General features: G+C 40.1%; 2 protein-coding genes across 3 annotated transcripts in view; one reads left to right on the top strand and one right to left on the bottom strand.

Moving 5' to 3' along the window:
• Positions 1–22,489, top strand: part of LOC307157633 (membrane-spanning 4-domains subfamily A member 4A-like) — a gene marked incomplete at its 3' end in the record, with an annotated part of 283,411 nt that overhangs the window by 53,799 nt on the left and 207,123 nt on the right. The window lies entirely within an intron of this gene.
• On the bottom strand, positions 7,391–9,125 carry LOC307157760 (uncharacterized protein). Of its 2 annotated transcripts, XM_079869692.1 has the most exons (4): positions 8,693–9,125; positions 8,467–8,520; positions 8,239–8,373; positions 7,391–8,035 (listed from the first exon to the last, which is right to left on the bottom strand). In XM_079869692.1, the coding sequence occupies exons 1-4, from the start codon at positions 9,084–9,086 to the stop codon at positions 7,755–7,757; spliced, it is 864 nt and encodes a 287-aa protein (XP_079725818.1). In that variant the 5' UTR covers positions 9,087–9,125; the 3' UTR covers positions 7,391–7,754. The 2 variants fall into 2 exon arrangements, 1 of the variants encoding a protein (XP_079725818.1); XR_013821060.1 differs by lacking the exon at positions 8,467–8,520 and having other exon boundaries at positions 7,397–8,035; positions 8,693–8,719.

The following is a 22,489-nucleotide window of genomic DNA, read 5'->3' as shown; positions in this document are numbered from 1 at the left end:
AGTCCCAAAGTTGGCAACCCTGAGTAAGCAATCGAATATTCAGCAACCCAAGCTTTAGCATTTGCTCATCTGTATTATATCTGTTTTTTATTTGTTGAACATCAATTACATTTTTAACCTTAGATGGTTTTGGAAATTCAGGGAACAGACACGGTCTCTATATGATGATATCTAGGTGAAAGAGGCTCTATGTGATGGGATTTATCTGACCTTGGTGACGTGAGACAGCTGGCAGACGGTCGGTTAAGCCAGTCTGTCTGCTTCCTGACCTGGTGCCCAATTTGTCATTTTTTATCTCTAAGACTATGTGCCATATTACTAGAGAGAAGAGCAGCACCATCCCAGGAGGGATGAATACCATCTCTTTTCAACAGATCAGGTTTGCCCCAAAAACTTTTCCAATTGTCTATGAATTCTATATTATTACGCGGACACCACTTAGACAGCCGCCCGTTGAGTGAGGACAGTCTACTAAGTATCTCATCACTCCTGCGAACAGGAAGGGGGCCAGAGCAAATTACAGTGCCTGACATCGTACTTGCGAGTTCACACACCTCTTTAATATTAATTTTGGTGATCTCCGACTGGCGGAGTCGAACATCATTAGTGCCGACGTGAATAATAATCTTAGAGAATTTACGATTAGCATTAGCCAGCACTTTTAAATTTGCTTTGATGTCAGGCACTCTGGCTCCCGGCAAACATGTGACTACGGTGGCTGGTGTCTCTATTTTCACGTTCCGTGTGATCGAATCACCAATTACTAGGGCACAATCAACAGAATTCTCAGTGGGTGTTTCACTGAGCGGGGCAAATCGATTTGTTATGGTAATCGGAAAGGAAGAGTGGTTTTTTGATCCGCGTCTAGAGCGATTCCTCACTGTCACCCATTTGCCTGGCTGCACAGGCACTACTTCAGCTGGAACCGCACCATGAAAAGAGTTCACTATGCTAGGCGCATCCAAAGCAGTATCTAAAGCTCTACTCTTACTATTCTCAATTAAAGTTTGGATGCGTGTCTCTAGTTTTGAAATCTTCTCTTTCAGCCTAACTGACTCCTTGCATTTATCACATATAAATCCTATATTGCCGACAGAGAAGGCTATGCTAAACATGTGACATGAAGTGCAGGTGACAATAACAGGACAAGACATTACTCACCGTGTTTGTTGACTGATTCTTACTAACCTGAGCTTTTTATGAACTCAAAGGTGCGGGCGCGCGAGAGAAAAGAAATTAAAAAAAATAACTGAGCGCACGGGTGGCGCGTTAACAGGCTAGCGAATTACTAGCGTGTTGTGCTAGTAGTAACGGAAGGTAGCGATGTCAGGTTAATCTGAGATGTTGGGTAAGCTGTATTTAGTAGTATAAACAACTAGAAATGATAGTAAATGATGGTTCAAAACAGAAAGAAATACGAGGCTAAGACGGAGCTTACAGCACCGAAGCAAACAAACTCACAACAGGCAGCGAGGCAGACAGGAGCAATCAATCAGAGACATGAGCCAACTTCACATCAGATCAGAGATTGTCGTAACTTCACATCTGGCTCCACAGTGCCTGTTAGCTTAGCTTCCAAACAAGATGGCAGATATTGCTTTTAGTTTCTGCAAGTGAAGTCCCACCCACTGATCTGTAATAGGTCTGCCCAGCAAACACAGAACGTTGGCACAACGTAGCCAACCTTCTAACAACGTTTTATCAACATGAGTTTTTTCTTCAAAATGATGTGAAAATCATCCTGCCTAATCATTCACATAAAACGATACATTGATTTAAGTTTTGTGAAACACTTTTAGTTTGGAAAGCCAATATGCGGATGGGGCGTAAACGCTCCAACACCATCATGCATATTTAGTAGTTCACACCTGATGTCCCTGCATACTTAATGAGCCATTCATTCAGGTGTGTCACCTATAGCTAACTTAAATATACAAGCTTCATAAAAATGATCATTCTAGAAGAAAATTTCAGATGGCATTTAGAGGCTTTTGCATCTGAACTCTTCATATACACACACACACACACACACACACATATATATATATATATATATATATATATATATATATATATATATATATATATATATATATATATACACATATACACACACATATATATATATATGCATACACATACATACTTTATAATCTATTCAAAACTAGTCAACGTCTTTCAAAACTATACATTTCAAAGTATACATTTTATCATACGTATTTCAAAGTAAAGGATTCATTAGTTAGTTGATGACTTTATTTTTGACAAAACACATACAGTATATATTCCTCATCTCAGTATAGCAATAGAGTTTGCTAAAAGCTGTTCATTCAATACAGCAGTATTTGAAAATCGATAATATTTTGTAAAGTTACATTTATATTTGCATTTATGTCAAAACCTAGACACTTTTAAACATCAAAAGGACATTTATTATTTTGCATGGAAACGCTTCCAAGACGCTTGCTTGTCGTGTGAAAAATAGGCGTCGGTTCTATTTCTAGCATACACGCGTTTTCCCAGGGGGGCAGGGTTTTCTATTATTTTGAAGGTACCCCCGGGCGCCGCCATTGGCTAGCGGACCCCCACCTGCTGTTAGCATCCCATTGACTCCCATTCATTTTGACGTCACTTTGACAGCGAATAACTTCACATCTGAGGCGTTTAAAGACTCCATTTGTCCATTATTTATTTCTAAAGAAACACGAAAATGTATAAAAGGCTTCATTACCTTGTAGCTTACGTTATGGCCCCGTAGAAGCAGTTTTTGTAAAAGTAGGCTAACGATTGTGTCATAACCACGCGACTCTCTGTCGCACAGTAGAAAATTACCGTATGGACAGGAGGAGAAGCTCGCGCGCAATCGGAGGGACGTGGAGGCAAAGTGACAAAATAATTAATCAGAATACATAGCAAACGTTTCTCTTGCTCCTAGCTCATGGACACCTCCTACTCACACTCTCTGTCTCTGCAAGTTTCGGAAGGGAATGATTCAGATTTCTCTTGGCACAGCTACAGACGGGTTGCTCACGTCACATCTACGTCGTCAAGCTCTGTTTAAGTCTGAGCAGTACGCTCGACCCCCAGGAAGTAAGAGTTTCTAATTGAATTCACTTTGTCTCCGTTGAATCCTATGGGGTCGCTGTTAGGGCTGCACGATATTGGGAAAAAAATTACATTGCGCTATTTTTTTCCCAACGATATATATCGCGATATTGCGAGCCATCAATCCAGGCTAAAGTCAATAATTACCATTCCATGTTATTAATAATTTCACTAATAAGCAAGCTTCATTACAAGTAACAAAAAGGCCACTTAATATTTTATTCCAGAAACATATTTCTCTCAGAATTCGGTGAACGTTCTACACAGGACCTAACATTCTTCAGGTTCTAGGACCCGAAAAATTATGTTTTCTGTGCTGATTCAGTGACGCGTTCATGTAAACGGCACCTAGAACCAGCAAATGTAATGATTAATAATATGTAAAATATTACAGTGAGACATTTTAATTGTTTATTAATAAACAAGTGTTTTCTGTAAAGATGAAGTTGACAATTAATGACTCGCGATCTTCGCAGCAGTGATCGGGAGAAATGCACTTTTCATACAGATAAAAAATTTTTTTAATGGTTCTTCTGTAGATAATAGTTATATTTCTATATTTTTATTATTATTGTTATTTTTAGGTGTGTGAGGCGAGTAGACTACCTTTTATGCTGAGTTTCGGTTCATGGATGATAGCTTAATCTCCAGTTCAGGCGCTGGCTGCTATATTTAATTTTTAGGCTAGGCCCTATTTATTAAATCCAGAAAATTGGATAATGAAATACTGATTAAAATTAAGATACAACTAATACAAAACGAAATTCGTTTTAAAGAAAGGCTTTGTGCTTTCTGTTTGAGGTCTCTGTGAAAGTTTTAAAGCAGTCTTTTAGTGCGGCTTTCATAATGGTCGCGTGACGCGTCCATAATGTCACGTAACATTGTTTTTTCCTCATAAATGCGAACACGAAACGATTTTTAAAAAAAGACAACCATCCACGACTTTATAACACTCCAGCAAAGTAGCCTACCTCTTTTTGGTCAACATCCTCCTTTTTGTAGACGAAATAGGCTAGTCCCAAATAGCTGATTTTGATTTTGTTGCGGAGGATCCTCTTCGTCGCGCATTTTTAGCTATAGGATAGCCAGTGAATGTTGGCTGTGAGCGTAAGCGCGGCAGAGCAAACAATCACTGTGCAGGCACGCGGAACGCGTATGTCACCACAGCAAAAAGCCATACAACAAACTCGTGTTTACTGTGTGCTACCGTTCTCTTACACTATGGGTGCTACTAACGTTACCCTTCGCATCGCATGTTCCGGCGATGTGACTATCGCTCATTTGCACATCGCGATGTCGATGTTAAAACAGAATATCGTTCAGCCCTAGTCGCTGTGTCCATTTCTTTTACTGTCTATGCGTTTTCCACGCGGCTCGTGCCGCGCCTGAGACGCGCGTCTCACACAGGCAGTGTGCAAACTCTAAACTGTTAACATGGGAGCCGAAATAAAAACGGACACGCCATGCAGCTGAGATGCTTATGCCACGCATCCAGTGTTTCACCGGCCTTATCCAGCGGATGTGGGCGTTTCACAGGTTTGTATGCATCGCCTCACATTTGCGTTTGTATAGCGCAGTCTCCGTGGGCAGAGTCACATTACAACTTAATTAGCTGAGATGAGAACGACTGACATCTCTCTCTTTACATACATATTATATAAACTGTGAATATTTGTTTTTTATAAAAATTACTTCATTTAAAAGAAGAGAATTCAAGCTTCATGCCTGTGTGTCTGTATGTCTGTTTGACTGAGTATTCGCTGAGTTACAGTTCATTTTCGGACGCATTTCAGAATTGACTTCACTGACGGAGAGTAGGCAGAACTCGCATCATGTTTATTTTTCTTTATTTGGCGAAAAGCACAACACTTTGTTTTTATTATGAGCATACACAAAAAAAATACACACTAAACAGGATCGATTGATGTATAACACAAGCATATAAGATCAAAATTAATGAAAAAAAATTTGCACTCATAAGGATAGCGATAGCCGACCCCAGGGGGTTAACAATAAATTAAATGACAAAAACAAAACACCAAATAAGATACATTTATGAACTGCAAAACAACCCAAAAGACAGAGCTATCTTTGCGAAATGGAAATCAATGCATAATCAGGAGCATTCACACAACAACGGCAACCACAGCAGCAGTGCGAGACCCGCACGAGAAACAGAACAGCTGATTCGAACCATACGTGAGGGAATGGCAGTCAAGCAATCGGAGCTTACTCTCTCCAATGTCCACACCTGATGCCGGAAGCAGCAACAGTACAGGATTCGCGACACGTTAGTGACGTTGACAATGATGTTGACCTCACGCACAGGTCTATCGTCCTTTATATCACTATGGTGACAGTCATCATCTTACCCAAACATTGGAGTGTCCGTGCTCAAATAAGGCAGAGGCGGCATCTATGCCGGTGAACCGAACAATGGTGTAATGATTCAGTTCGATTCCCAAGACAAGACGATGCTCACCCGACTGGCCAATAGGAACGTGGCCCCGCCCATGACACAATTTTCACAGCGAAAGCAAAATCCTGACACGAGAGCAAGAAATTGCATCGAAGCGAAGAAAAGCGTTTTCAGAGACACAATTTTTTTTTAGAGAAAATGTTTTCACACTGATAGCAAAAAATATATATTTTAGAGTTTTTTTTTCAAAGTATTTTGAGAGATTTTTTTTCTCAGAAATAATTTTTACAATTTCAAATTTATATTTTTGTATGTTCTATGAGAAAATACTTTCTCTCAAAACTTTTTTTAGTCTCAAATATTATTTTTTTTTTTGCTATTGGTATGAAAACTTTTCCTCTCAAATATTATTTTTTCTGTCATGAAATGCATTTTTTGCTATCAGTGTGATAACTTTTTCTCTCAAACGTTTTTTTTTTTTTTCTCAGATCATTTATTTTCTCGCATGTAATAAATACACAATTCTTGCTCCATACAGGATCAACACAACTCCATTAGAGGAGTTTAACTGATCCTTTGCCTGAACATCATATGCTACAACCACATGATTTCCATTCTTCTCAAATGACTTCCATAGTAGGAAAAAAATATACTATGGAAGTCAATGGGACCCAGAAACTGCCTGGTTACTGACATTCTTCTAAATATCTTCCTTTTTGTTCAGCAGAAGAAAGAAATTCATACAGGTTTGAAACAACATGAGGGTGAGTATATGATGACAGAATTTTAATTTTAAAGTGAACTATTCCTTTAAGTCAAGATATGTTTACTGGATAAAATTACATTAAAATGTTTTTATCTTATGTCTTTGTCTGTGTTTTGTACTATAAAATCTTAAGAATTAAATTAATTATTTTTATATATATTTTCTTACATTTTTAACATTACAGAAATTCGAAATGTTTCAATTCAGCATGAATCGTGTCATGCTTTACAATGAAGTTAATTATTTTAATTGAAAAAAAAAAGTCAAAGTCTGAATCGTGTCATGTTGTACATTCAATTTAAAATTTGGCTTGTACATCTCTTAAAAAATGCCATGTTTTATGTTATAAAATCCTAATAAGTAAATTATCTTGAATTAGTAATTTAAATCAAATGTATCTGTCATATTTTCTTTTAAATAAATTCAATTAGTTTTTTTTTTATGTATTATTATCTTTGCTTTGTTCTGAGCATTTCAGAAAGTCTAAGCCTGAATCATGCCGTACTGTACATTCAAGTTAAAATTTGGATTGTAAATCTCTTTACGAAATGCCAAGTTTTTATGTCATAAATACCTTCAAGATTTTAAATTGTTTATTATTTTTGTTACAAACTCCAATGGAGATCCCTTGATCGGCCACCAGAGGTCTCACTCTCCAGAGTATTAACCGTGGACTACAATTCCCAAGAGCCCACATACCTAGCCATGAACATGTCTCATATCACCCGGCTATTTAAGCCAGGCACACACACACCTCCTCGTGAACTATAGTTTGACCCGGCTGCCATTCTGAGCGTTCTATTCCAGTGATTGTCTTCTTGTGTATGAAACCTTATTTGTATTACTGACTATTGTTTCTTGTTCCCTGCCTTTGACCTTATCGTTTGCCTTCCCTGATCCTTTTTCCAGTTATGTCCTCGATTATCGTGCTGTATGACTATTGTGCATCTAACCTAATACATAATCCGGTTAATGATAAATAAAACTCTTAAAAATGTCTGGAAATTGCCACCACAAAATCAGTTATTTTGATCGATAAGCATGATATCATGATAATAGCAAGCATTGTTGGGGAAATATTCATGAAAATATGAGGAAAAGAAAATGCCACAATGTCTCTTTATTCTCTTATTTATTTATGTATGTAGGGTGAAGAGATACAGATCAAGGATCAGAAACAAACTATACTTAAAAATATATTATTTAACATTATTAGATTTACTGCTTTAACAAAACACTTTTGAGTCACAGGTGATATTCATGGGTTCTGTCTCAGTGCTGAATCTCTTAAAACAAACTTACATGTATAGACAGCTCAGACTTTTATACAGTAATCTATTGCAAATTTCAAACACACATTAGTCCTCATTAATACAGGTTTATATGTTAATGATTCTTCATGATTTTCATCTTAAATCATACGCTGGTACAGAATTATAAGAATCACATTCTACAAAGCTCCTGTTATCTTAAAGGAAACAGTAGGAAACCACTGAAAGTGTTGCGATTATACTGGTCATCATATATCCTGCAGCCAGACAAAAGTCTCACATAGACAACATCTCCAACCTCCAGGATCAACACAACTCCATTAGAGGAGTTTAACCCATCCTTATCCTGATAAGCACGTGCTACAACCATACGCTCTTCATTCTTAAAAATGTCTGCAGTTGCTGCAGTTGGGCCATGACCAAATACAGAGACTCTGAACATGTACGCTCCTTTCAGTGGGGCTGTGAAAACACCTAAATCAAATAACAAGAGAAACAGAATCAGATGTTTCCTGTATGATTGCTTAATTACCAAGCACACTGTGTGATAGTTTTGAAAGATGGCAGATCATTTAAGTCTCTAATACACATTACACAACTGCAGAGAGGTCTGAATGGAGCAGAAGGGTTTTCATTATTATAAACTGAGTTTTATGACTCATTTCATTGATAATTACCTGTAACTGGGTTGTAGGCGTTCCCTATGTTTGTGAAGACGTTCCTGTAGGTTAGTGTGATTTCAGTGGTAAAAGGACCAATATAATCTCCACTGCTAGATTTCATCAGTGCAGCTGAAAAAGCTATTTCTCTGTCTGTTATTGAAAAACATTATCAATATTGTGATAAATTACTATATTACACTGAGAATGTATACACTTAATTTAAAATCATTCAAGCACTTTCACCTCTATTTTCCTTTCTCAACTCCTCCACTTGACCCAGAGTAAGATTCGAGATTTCTGTGAAGGAATAAAGATTCTGTTAAATGACATTTACACTGCTTATTATAATAGATTACACAACTTACACATTATACACTCAACTTTACACTAACATTTACACTATACAATGTATTCCATTGGTTTTACTTTGAGGATCATTGATAAAAGAGTGAATGTTTTGGTGAGATACCATCATTTTTCTTGTTCATCTCTTCCAGGATAAACGTCTGTTGTTCCCTCAGTCTCGTCTCTAAAGCTCTGATGTTGGTGGTCAGTTCTCTGTTGATGGTTTTCTGCTCTGTAACGGTGGCGGTCAGTTCTCTGATGTTCACTTTCTGCTCTGTAACGGTGGCGGTCAGTTCTCTCAGCGCTGCATGGATGTCAGTGAAGAACAGATGGTAGTTTTGTTGGCTGTCAGTTGAAGCTTCATCTCTCAAAGTGTCTGTTTGAGGTGGATTCTGTCTTCCGTCCTCAGATCTGAGCTGTTGACTGATCTCATTCTCATTGAGTCCTCCATCTACCTGATGCTGTACGACACACACAAAGGTTTCCAACAGCAGCAGTAAACATACTAAACCCTTCATTCTTCACTGATGTTTGTTTCCAGCTCTTGCTCTTCATCCTCACAGTCTCTCATGTTCCTTTTATAGTGTCCTGATTTACTGTCTTTTGTAAATGATTTACATTTCTCCAGAAAAACAAGTAGTTAATGGTTATTCATAATCGAAGGGATGTTCCGGGTTCAGTAGATATTTATATAGATCAGCAGTCAAGTCAAATCACCCTTATTTATATAGCGTTTTTTTTTTTTATAATACAGATAACAGGAAAATAATGAAACAAAGTTTGTTTCTAGAAGAAAATAGCATCACAGTCCAGCTTAAGTAAGTTCAGTGATGGTTCATTTTTGAATACCTGCTCTGGAGAAAACTGTAATGTCATCGTCCAACTCAGTTCAGTTCTCATATAATGGTGTCAATGCAGGCATCTCAATAATATTGTTGAATATTAAATTAAATGTCCCCAACTAAGCAAGCTAAAAGCCAAAGGAGAAAAAGGCAACAGTGGCAAGGAACCAGAACTCCATCAGGTGACAGAATGGACAAAAAAACCTTGGGAGAAACCAGGCTCAGTCAGGGGTTCTCCACTGGCCAACGAACAAAGAGTCTGTGATTATGATTCAGGCAGCATTATAGGTCAGAAATCAGATTAGATCAGAACATTTAAAATATTTATCCAGTTCCATCTGGTTGAAGATCGGAGTCATCACGCCGGTATGGAGACGAGTTTGTTGAGGATCAGTGCTGATGGCTGTTGTGTCGATGAGGGAGAGTCTAGTTGACACAATCTCTGCTGACACTTCAGGGATGCGTTGTGGTCGTGTCTAGATGCAGGTCCTCCATCTGATCTGGATACGGCCTAAATCCGGGTTTGTGCATCCTTAAAGCCCGTGCACATTGGGACGATTATCGCACGCGCGAGATGTTTTTCATCTTTTTGTTCATACCCAAGCGATTTTCACTGGCGATGCGCAGAGAGAATATGCAAATTCACTCCCTGAATCCTATTTGATCTGCAATTCCTCTCCATAACAACTCCCTCTTGTAAAGACCACCCATTGGCCCAACGACGGAAATCCAATGGTCTGGGCGAAGGTATAATGCGTGTGTAATAGCAATTTTTAAATCTCAATGAAAAACACAGCATCAACAGGTGTAAGAAACATTCAAGAGGCAAAACTGTAATAAAGAGAAAAGTTTATTCTTTGAGGATTCTTTTCACAAAAACCGCAGCTACCCGGTTTGGAAAACAGAATACCTATATAGACTCAATAAAGCATAGACATTTTATACAGTTTCTTGGCAAAAAACTCCTCCTTCCAGGTTTCTTGTAAATTTCCAGAAAGATACCCCCTATCTTCAGCTGGTTCGGACTGGTTTTCTACCCCCTGGTGCAGGTCACACTGTTCTTTGTCCCTGAGACACCCAAAGCCCTTCATTTATGACCTAAATTGCCTCCCGCTTCCCTAAGGAGAGGGCCTGATGCCCGTTTTATTAGTTAAATAACCCTGTATTCTTCTAACCAAACTCTTTCTCGTGCTCAGGTATTTCACTATCTTCCTGCCCATCTGTTTTATTGGCCTGCTCTTTCAAGTCAAGTCATTTTCATTTATATAGCGCTTTTAACAATGTAGATTGTCTCAAAGCAGCTTTACAGAGATAAGTGTATAATTTAACGTAAGATTGTTTTGGCTTTATAGCGGTTCTTTAATAAAGTTATTTTCCAGCTAAAGTTAGTTTTGATTGATTCGCTTCGGTCGCAACGATCATTTGTTTTTAAATTAGGGCCGCCAAGACGACACCATTCTCTCTACACAGACTTTAAACGCGAACCTGTGAGAAACGCTGATGGCGTTCAGATGCGCATTAAGAACGGGTTCTATAGTTATGTGCGTTTGAATATATGCATCTTTCCTGTCCCCTCCTCAGCTGCTGGAAAACCTCACAGAAACATATGATTAAACAGTTTGGAAACAAATGAATATAAGAAATACTGAATTTTCCATAACAAATTCCTCCTCTTATATCATTCTCTGATAAATGTATTAAAGAAAAATTCACCCTTGTCTTCTAATTTCTTGATCAAACATCATTACATCATTACATTTCAAGAACAGAATTGATCCAAGTCTTCACATCACAGTTATACTCTTCATGTCTGACTTTTATATACCTGATCATTTTACTTCAACCTGATCTCATAGAATTACGTGAAATGTACACGACCCCTTAACCCCGATTTGCATGGTGTCAATACATACAAAGTACATACAAAATACATTTGCATACAAAGTCAATGAGGCTCATTTGTCGTGGTGGACACACGGATTCCCTGGTTCAACAACGTCACAGTAGGCAGCAGTAAATGTTGTTTTCTAGTTTACGAAACGTCCTCCTTTTATAATTTATTGTAGTGTATTAGTTCCGATTTTTGTTGTCTAATTAACAGTAAATTGTTTGTGCTATAAGATGGAGTAGTTTTAAAGAATGGCCCGAGGCTGTGTTAAATAGATTGTTCCCTTTACTTTATTAAACCATTTACGATATTTTATTCTTTTTAAATGTATTGTCTGTCATAGCAGCGAATATTATTAATAATTATTATTATGGATCAGAAGACTTTCAGTCGTTACCACGGCAACGATACGTCACGTTACGCACGCTTCTTACCCATAATCACTGCGCTTTTACCACTCATTTCTCCCGCCACATGACTACAGTAAGTATCTCAACCCAAGGGGTGTTTGTTTGTTAAAAAGCACGCAAAACCTTTGCTGTTATTTCTTTAGTTGTAGCTGGATTTAATCATCCCTGGAGTTTTAAGTTGAATTTGTTAGTGTTGCATTATCATTTACACGGCTGCCCGCCGAAGGAGTTACGTTAGCTAGCCAGCCAAATGACAGCTGTCCTGACCCCGGCACAGTAGGAATGTGGCACTTCCACAACAAAAATCAGTTTAAACTCATGTATTTGTCCATGTGTTGTGAGGACAACAATTAACAACGTGTTGTTGCAGTGGTTAAAGTTTTATTCAAAGTGCAAAGTAAATGTCAGAAGTGTAACTAAGGAGAATTATTAACTTAATTAAGAGATATTAGATCTAGTAGATATTAGATATTAGATCAGTAGATATTATGAGAAGCGTTTTATGTAACAGGACAGAAGAAGACCACCTTTTCCATTATTTGAAGAGTTTCGTTGCAAAACGAGATATATCCATTTTGAGAAATGTTGGCTATTTGACATTATTATTTAAGACATCAACAGTCAAGTTCATTCACAATTTTTTGTACATTAAACTATTACTTGAGCTCAGTGAAGGCCAGGGACACAATATTCTTCAAATCCAGGATATTTTTTATTTAATTTTATGTCCATATATAGTTCATAAATAAGTCAAAAACCATGCCAAAATGCAACATATCTATCTTAACATTGTCAAACATCTTAAATTGGTTAAAAAAACAATACATCATAAATATATGGAATAGTATATACAAAGAATGATTAATAATAATAAGATTCTGAGTTAATTTTGGCCAGAACATACACAACATAACATTTTTTTTTTTTTTGCAAAACGCTATATATCCACCTTAGGCTATATTCTACTACTGTAATACCATTAAGAAAAGCTAGTGAATCAATGTTTTGTGTGTGTGTGTGTGTGTGTGTGTGTATTTTCTTGAGTGTCATATGGGCTTCAGATGCCAGTGTGTGCCTTTTAGTCTACTCTTCCCCCCCGTGGACATCACTGGTCACAGCCAAAGCGTGATTGTAGAAGGCTTCGACATTTGCTGGGGCACCAATGGCTTTAAGCAGGCTGATGATGTCCTTCTTCTTCACAGCCTTCACTGTGGTCATCATGGGCAGGGGATCTTCTTTATACTGGCCCCAGTTGTTGCCTCTCTTCAGGAGAGTGTGCTGGTAGGTGGGACCGCTGAAGGTGGTTCTCATCCCCAACCCTTTGCCATCAATCTCCAGCACCCGGGCTTCGCTGATCTTGTAAGACCGCGTGGACTGCATGAGAGCCTTGGCTGCAGCTTTGTGGTCAAAGCTCTCCCAGTCCTTCCCGTACACATACACAGAGCCATGCTTCTTCAGGATGTTGGTGTATTTGTCTGGCAGGAGGATGGTGTCCTGCTTACGAATATCCTGCTCAATTCTTCCAAAAACTCTGTCAACAGGGAGAAAACTATGGCCACGGACAGGGAAGAAGCACTCCATTTTCACATCTTTAAAGATAGTGCTTCGTAGGCTGGACAGCATTCCCACCATTGTACTGTTCTTGTTCTGTCCATAGCAGGAATCGCTGAAGAGCCTCAAATGGCCAGCCTGTTGGACATCTTCGGCTAGACTGGTTCTCAGGCAGTGGTCCAGGGCAGAGGCGGTCATGTTGCTGTCTTTTCTATTTTGATTTTCAAGCCATACGTAGAGATGACGGTCACTCAGTGCCTGCAGACTCCTCTCTCCATGGTGGACCACAACACCAAACACATACATGTAAAGCTGCCTAGAGTAGTAGGTCTGGCCAATGGTAGACTTGGGCAGAGAGAGGTTCTGCATCATGTCAAAGCAGACAGTAACTGTGTCCTCCACTGCATTTAGCAATGTGTAGAACACCCGGGCTCTGCGTCGGTGGAGCATGACAGACACGATCTCTGCCTTCCTCTCTTCCTCAGTAAGGTGAGGATCTTTCATACGGAGTCTCGAGCTCATACAGGTGGCACAGCAGTCTTTTGCTGGATGCCCAAATCCCAAGTTGAATGAGGTGCAGAAAACATTGTAATACAGGGAGTAGCTGATGTCCCTGTGGTTCTGCTCCTGGAACAGCTGGTGCATTTTGGTTACTGACATGTCACTTGGGAGGTACTTCCGTCCAGGTGCACCACGACGAGCGTAGTGGCTGGCCTTGCACATGAATGAGGACACATGCTGAACTACTGCCTGCCTGTTCTCCATCTTCTCATCAACATTTCTGGTTCCACCCCTGCACTCTGGTCTGGCTTCACCATGTTGACTGAAGTATTTCACCACTCTGGAGACTCTGTCTTTACTAACACCTGTGGAGTACAGAAAAGGTATTAATAAGGTTGTCTGTGTTTTTTTCTGGAACCTGAAAATCATAAATTAATTGAATAAAAGGCTACACCTCTGGCTTACCCAAGATTGAACAGGCCATCTTAGACTATGTTTATAGCACCTGGGTTAAGGATGGGCATTTGAAGAAATCTTTTGGATCATCAGTGGGAAAATTAACAATAATTTATCAATTAATCGTAAATATTCATAATATTCAAAAACATAATGCCATAATAAACGTGACTATGGCGTGTGCCAGTAATCCAGGGCAGTCCCTGAATGAAAAGGTCAGATAACAACGTACGGATGTCTGTGTGCTTGTGCTTCACATAGGGACAGTGGGCATAAAAAATAATAATAATAATAAATAAATAAAAAAAGCACCGTTGCGCTGCCTGGCTAGCTGAGCTGTCAGAGCAAACAAACTGCAGGATGTTTATCGTTTCAACTAGGGCTGTGTATTGGCAAGAATCTGGCGATACGATACGTATCACGATACATGGGTCACGATTCAATATATTGCAATATATTTCGATACTGTGCATAAGGCGATATATTGGGATTTTTAAAAGTAGTAAAATAATTGAAGTAAAATATATTAAAAATATTTTAAAAAAGACATGATGTGCATACAAGTCAAAGAAGTTTACTTTAGGTAAACAATTCAGTACACAGAAAATCAAACTGCCAGTTTGGGATTGTGGTTCACAGGTTCTTAGTGAGCAAATTTTTATATGCTCAAGTAGGCCATAATAAAAGAAAATAGGTACATAGCCCGTCACAATACAAAACAACAACGTGAACTGGACGAAAATGAATGAAAGTGGATTAAAGTGAACAAAATGAATGTGTCATATTGAAATCAAGTTTTATGTGGTAAAAGATTTTAAAAGAACTGGACGCGCGAATGAGGCGAACCGCGCCGCGCTAAACGCCTCGTGCCGCAGGACCTCTAGACGCGCGTAAACGCGTCTTTGCATTGACTTAACATTGAAATCACTCGCGCCAGATGCTCTATTCGCGTTTGTTGTGAACGATGCACGCGATTACATTTAGAAATAGACAAGCTTTGTTTCCAAATGCACCAAGCAAAGATATCCTTTCAGTTGTATAAACTTTTATAAAACCAGCCAATATAGCCTAATCACAATAAACACATCCAAAATGAAATATTTAACATATAGGCTATATAACAACTGCACAACGTCTAATTTGTAAACAAAATGATTTACGCACTAAGACAGACGTCACATCCCGAACCTCACAGCAATTGGCTGCCGACTGCGTTTTTCGCTTGATATTTGTAAAGGAACTGCCCAACTTTTTGACGCTCTCGCTCTCAACGCTTTCTCCGGTCCGCTGTCAATCCTAAAATGTCCAGTGGACACGCACTGTTATAGGCGAGCCTGGCGAGGACACTAGTGGTGCGTCTCAGCATAGCTATCTAGTGGTAGGGAATTAAACAACATAAACGTGAACCACTGTCTTACGGTCTTACCATGAATATTTTTGGACGTAAAAAAAAAAAAAAAAATCGATATTGCGTTTTTGAAAATCGATACAGTATTGCAAAATAAAATATCGCGATACTCAAGTGTATCGATTTTTTCTTACACCCCTAGTTTCAACCATCCTTAAACAGCTTCGGACTATTTGTGATTAGTTACAATTTAGATAAGTAAGATTAAGTTAGTTAGATAAACGACTTGTAGCTTGTTACAGAAAGAGTGGAGGCTCCTTCCACACCGCTGCTGAAAACCAAACCTGTATGATAAGAGCGGGCGGAGCCGCGATGTCACAGTTCTTGTCTCTGTTGCACCGAGTCCGCGACACAATTGCTCGCCTCGCCCCGTCATATTTAATTAATTATTTCACTGTAATAATAATAATAATAATAATAATAATAGCTTATAGAGTTTATTGGTTGTTTAAAAAACAAAGTTTAAAGTTTTAGTGGCTAATGGATTTCCACCACCGAAAAACACTTGCTGTAGCTCTGTTACAAGATTTATTTACGGAGAAGAGAAAAACACCCGTAGTGTTTGGGTGCACCCCCATCCTTCATGTCTTTTTTCATGTTGCTGCGCCTGGAAAAAAAACGAGCGCGTCGCTTCAATTATAAGCGCGCTTACCGCGCGCCTACATTTGAATGAACTTGAGCGCGAAAAAGACGCGATATGTGAACTGCCTCTTGGCGAGCTACTTTGTAATAACTTTCTGCGGCCAGCGTTTCTGGAAATGAACGAGGGTAAAATCTTTTTTAAGTCCTGACTAAATGAAATTTTGTCACGGTTGGCTAACCGTGGTCCGTTCGTGTGTGTATGGGTTTGTGCTGATTGTCATCACCTGGACTGATCAACTGATTACCACCTCATCAGCACCGGCACACCTGTTATTCATTTAGATCTGTCTATATAAGCATTGTCTCTTGTTTTGTTAACTGTCGGATCATTGTCTCTGTTACCTGTCTTTGCTACCTGTTATCCTGGATTACCGTTTTGGATTTATTTGTGTAAATAAATCTACATTTTGTTACTTGCATTTGCATCCTCATCTCTATGTGACAAATTTAAGACCGCGGACGAAAATCTGGCTGTTTTTAAGACGTTTTAAGGCCCCACGGGAACCCTGTATTATCCCTTATAATAAATCAACAACAACAAGAATTAACGTGAGGTTTTAGGCTATAAATAATAGGTGCAACCGCATAAATAAATCTTCTGATAGGCTACTCAGCTACATGTAAGAAATTATTTAAAAAATAAACTTACCAAGGACACTTAGAAATGTAGCCTTGCAGACAGGTATCTTGTGATGGGGAGGAGCGCAGGACAAAAGGCAGTATTTCACTGTAACCTCCCTGGCTTTCTTCTTGACATCAGCGGAGACTCGTTCCCTGCTGCATTTGTTTATTGTTGACAGACGCAGGAGTATTTTATCCTGGTCCACTTTTGTAGCGTTTTTATACATTTTTGTGAAGTTGAAGGCTACATCTTCATCTGACAGTTTGTCGGCATGATACAGACCAACATTAGCCTACTCGCAGTCGCACGATGACCACAATTAATCTTTGGATGTTTTCCCTCCCCTGAATGCCTTCTCCGTTTGGTCTTCTCCCTTTGATGATTTTCTTTAGATGCCTTCCTCTTTCTCCCAACAGCAGCTGGAATGACCGGCTCCAATCCGTCATCGAAATCCATAACGTTAGCTTGACTCTGAAGCTTTGATTCTCTGACTGACAGACAGCTGTTGATCAGTGACGTAGCCTACGTGACTGACAGCTCGCCTACAGTATAAACAATTAAATGGTAAACGTTTTTTAGTTAGCCTATTGAATCCTCTTTTAAAAAATATATGTTTTTTGTTTTGATATTATCGTTAAATCACTGAGCAAACTCGGAGCACTTCACCGGCGGTGACTCTCTCCTCGCGTGACATCCTGAGCTCGCGCAGCATCCTGAACGTTCTATAGCCTAAACCGTTATATCGCACTTTGTAAAGAAACTGGGCTGGCGGATATCGCGTTTTGTGAAAAAATACATTTTTTAGTAGGCTTAAAATGTACATTTTTAAATCTTATTAATGGCAGCAATTCACACATAGATTAAGGTACATCTGAACAGTGATTTCCAATAATAAAATCCAAATGTCAAAAAATGGCGTTTATCGCGTTTTGCAACCGAACTCTTCATTTGTAGGCCTAAATAAAAATAGATTTGTGTTGGTACTTGTGTCAAGTGAAAGTGGTACAAATCTGATATTTGTACAGGATTGATTTGTATTGTACGTAGTGGTTGTGATTGATACATATTCAATTAATAAGTACAATTACTCTGTCCTAACAATTAAGAAATGCTCATTTACTACAAATGCTATTCTAATAATATTTTGCTTTTTTCTTGTTTTACAGCTATATTGCAACACTTTGACTCCACCAACACACACATATACACACACGCACACAAATCAAACCAACGGCACTTTTAAGAGCCACTCTCTCTCTTTCTCACTTGTCTCTTTCGATCTCTCTCTTTCTGTTATTGTCTCTCTTTTAATCACTCTTTCAATCTATCTATCTCTCTCACTTCCATCTATTTCTGTTCAGAAATGGCTGGAGGGTCACAAAAAAAGACCTGCCCAATCTGCGGGGAAAAAATATATTGTGGACTTAAAATTTGTTCATTTTGCAACCATCCACAACCCCAAAACGTAAGACTCCAAAAAAAGTTGGAAAAATTTAAAAGTCAGCAGAAGGAGTGGTTGGCATCTATGAAAAAAAAAAATAATAAGTCCCACGTTCTTGATGATGCTGCCATTCTGGTATGTAGTTTTCCGATCATCTCATTCACCAAAAGTGTTTTATTATTTTGACATAAGCAAATAAATTGACTAGTTTAATAAATTGCCTCACATCCACACTATTAATAAGAATATAATTCATGTTTACTGTTTTTTCCTACTATTATATCTAGGGAGTTGAAACTCATACAAATCCTCACATTTATCTATCCAAAAAATATGTAAAAATCATTGTTTGTAGATGTTTTCTAGCTTTGATGTAACTTTACACATTCATGCACCGACGGCGGTGTCAGCCATGCAAGGTGCCATCCAGCTCATCGGGAGCAGCTGGGGTTTGGTGTCTTGCTCATGGACACCTCGACACTTGATTCAGTGAAACCGGGGATTGAACCACCAATCTTCCAATTTGTAGACAACCTACATGAACCACTGAGCCACTGCCGCCCCAGTGTAAACTGTAAAATTCAGCTGTAAACTACAGATTTGTGTATCTAATTGATCTCTCTACCTCTCTGTTCCAGCTTGAGAAGTTGTATGCCCTTGGCATGAAGCCCCTGCTGCTAATTGCCCATCCTGCTAAGGTGGTGACAGGGACGTGCCATACTAAAACAAAACTAATGCTGCCAATGCATGCCCACCTTAGCACATCCGCTAAGAAATGCCTTGATAATGTGGATGCCATCTATAAATTGATGGTTGAAGGTGAGATTGCATTTATTTAACCTTGAAATGCATACGCATGCATGCATTCACTATCCGTTGTACAATTGTTGGTGTGTCCTGTACATTTCCAAACAGCAAAGACTAGAAATTCTGATCTGGCTGTAGCCTAGCTGTAGCTGTAAACACTCAGCTGGGAAGCTAGCGCAAATGGGAAACAGGACTTCTGTCACGGTGTGACAAAAGCCAGATAAGGAGAGAGAGTAAAATCCTCTTGAAGGCAGTATTATTTGGAGACCTCTTGTGGATGGTCGTCTTATCACACCGCGAAATCTGTTGCCATGGCAGCGAGGCCAATTGCCTGATTGACAGCAGGTGAGGAGAATTACAGAGAGTGTTGTGAGAGGAACGCGCATTAAGATGGGGCTTTAAAAAGAGAGAGGAAACAGACGGTCAGCGTGGTTCTCCTCCCGTGAGATACTGTGTTTTGTCGGCGGGTTGTTCATATTTGAAGCTGGACTGTGTAGCAGGGCGAAGATTGAAGCCGAGGAATGGAAAGGAGAGAGTGAAGTCTTGTCAACGAAAATCCAAGGGATATCGTCAGCAGTGGAAGAGACGCAAAGTGATGAGTATTTGATCTGTGGTTTATATGCACTGACACTGAAGTGGTGTGGAGCGTTTGGAAAGCGTGTGGCACGAGTGGATTATTACACCGAGTGAATTAATGATCTGTTTTAAACCTTTGTTCTTCCTTCACTGAATGTGACGATTGCTACATCCGTCCTGGCTGTCTCTGGGAGAAGTTGAGCCGTGTGAGAAACGAGAGTCGATCCGGTGGGAGAAAGACCGGTGGGTGAGTGCTGGCCCGAATGCACGGTGTGCGAGTGGAATGCAGTGCCTGAAGTGACGATTCACACGGTTTGTGTTATGGAGTGAAGTTTATCGTGTGGAGAAATATTAATAGTCTGCTGTCCACTCTCCTCTATAGTCTTTCACCCGCTGTTCCTGAACAGGGTTTGTCACATTAAGCGCCCAACTTACCATTCGAGACAGCCCCGCTTTGTTAATGCTGTTGATCCATTGATTCCTGTTACATTGTTGCAGTGGACAGCTGAACTGGAGCGTCTTGCTTGAGCATCCTTCCTGTCTGGTGGTCACCACACGTCCCTATCAACAGCCACTGCCCTGGTTCGAACGAGAGAAGGTATTGCCGTTGAATGTTTCATTACTGTTGAATGGTCGAATCCTGTTGCATTGTTACAGCGCATAGCTGAATTGGAGCATCTTGCTTAAAGCATCCTTCCTGTCTGGTGGTCTCCACACGCCCTCATCAAAAGCCGCTGTCTGGTTGGAATGAGAGAAGGTATTACAGCTGAATGTTTCATTACTGCTGAATGGTCAAACCCGGTTGCCTCGATACAGTGTACAGCTGAAGTGGAGTGTTTTGCTTAGAGCATCCTTCCCGTTTGGTGGTCTCCACATGCTCCATCGAAAGTCGCTGTCCTGTTCGGAAAAGGAAAAAGGTATTTGAAATGAACGTTTGATACGCTGTTGAATGGTTAAACCCTGCTACCTGGTTACAGTGCACAGCCGAAGTGGAGTGTCCCGCTCAAGTGTCCTCTCCGCTTGGTGGCCTCCGCATGCCCTAGTGAAGGTTTCCGCCTGTTCAGAAAGAGAGAAGGTATAATTGAACGTTTCATATGCTGTTGAGAAGTTAAACCCTGCTACCTGGTTACAGTGCACAGCCGAAGTGGAGTGCCCCGCTCAAGTGTCCTCTCCGCTTGGTGGTCTCCGCATGCCCTGTTGAAGGTTTCCGCCCTGTTCAGAAGAGAGAAGGTATTTCAATTGAACGTTCCATATGCTGTTGGGAAGTTAAATCCTGTTACCTGGTTACAGTGTGCAGTCAAGTGGAGTGTCTCCCTCAAAGCATCTTCTCCGCCTGGTGTTCCCCACCTGTCCCCACTGAAAGCCTCCGCCCTGTTCAGAAGGAGAGAAGGTATCACTGTTGAACGTCGCATCTTGTTGAACCATTGAACTCTGTTGTATCGTTGCAGGGCACAGCCAAAGTGAAGTGTTCTCTTGCCGGGTGGCCCTCCGTGCCCGTGTTGCAAAGCATTGCTACTGTTCAGAAGGAAGGAGAGTAACTACGGCATGTGTCTCGATTAAAGTGTTGTCTGCTGTTCATGGTCCCCTCCTGGCCCGGCCCGCTCGCCACCTGCGTCCTTGTGACCCGTCTGAGTCGAGGATCCCCGTCCTCTGGATACCTACCTCTGGGCAGCCTCCGGCGTTCGTTCCATCCTCACTGCGAATACCTACCTGGTTCCAGTCCGAATGGGATCCGTGTAGCCAAGACTTCCTTGAGAGCCTTGTAAAGGGTACTTACCCAGCGGCTTACCTGAGTGGTGTGCGTCCTCTGATTCCTCCCCGACGAGCCGCAGGGTGTCCACGAACGTTCATCCCGCCCCGGTCCAGGGGGCCCATCGAATTGCTTCTGGAGAAAGAAGAGATTTTAATTAGGACTTTTCAAATTTACCTGTTTTTACTTAATAAAGAAATTGTTATTCCTTTATCCTCTGTCTTTGTCTGGTCCCTTGACGCGCTCCTCGAGGCGGTGCCCGGTCCCCAGGGGTGGGTGCAGTCTGGCTTGGCCCACCCCGACCTGTGACACTTCCTGTGGTTTCTCATAAAATAAAAGCCAGGGCCCGTATTCATAAATCTTAATGCAAAGAGTAGCTCCTAGTGAAATTTAGGAAAATTCTTAGAAATGTGGGCGTTTACAGCCGAAAGTGGCAGAAAGATGAAGAGGGAGAAGAAATGTGTTGCAGACAATGGACAGTGAGTTAGCCTATAAGACGCTATAGATTAGATAATGCAGAGATCATGTTTTGTGACCGATCTTATTAAAGACACGCTAACATCTCCGTTACAGCACATAAATGCTAAAGCGCCAGATTACGCATGTAATTTCAATGTGAAGGCTTAGAATAGACCCTATTCACCTTATTCCGGAAGTAGCACTGGGTGGCGCCATCCGCGTAATCTCACTTCCTGGTTTAGCTACTTAGCGCTTTGTTTGCCCTGGTCCAATCTGTTATCTGTCTTGATACAAGTAGATAGACTATAATATTATAGCCAAATGCGTTGGCCTATGGTTATTAACAACTGCTGCAACGTACTAAAGTACATTTCACTTGAAGCTTTTGAAACAATGCCACAATCAAATTATTTAACCCTCTGAGGTCTGAGCTGTTTTCTGGGCCCTGGAGGTGTTCTGACATGCTCTGACATTTCTGGTTATTTCTGTTACTTGTGACATTTTCATGGCTAAAGTCTAATTACACTGTATTCAGCACAAACTCTGCTACAATAATATATCAACAGCA

Source organism: Squalius cephalus, assembly GCF_949319135.1.
Source record: "Squalius cephalus genome assembly, chromosome: 4".
NCBI classification, from domain to species: Eukaryota; Metazoa; Chordata; class Actinopteri; order Cypriniformes; family Leuciscidae; genus Squalius; species Squalius cephalus.
Note: the sequence above shows the minus strand (reverse complement) of the source record. Positions and strands in the feature narration are given on the sequence as shown.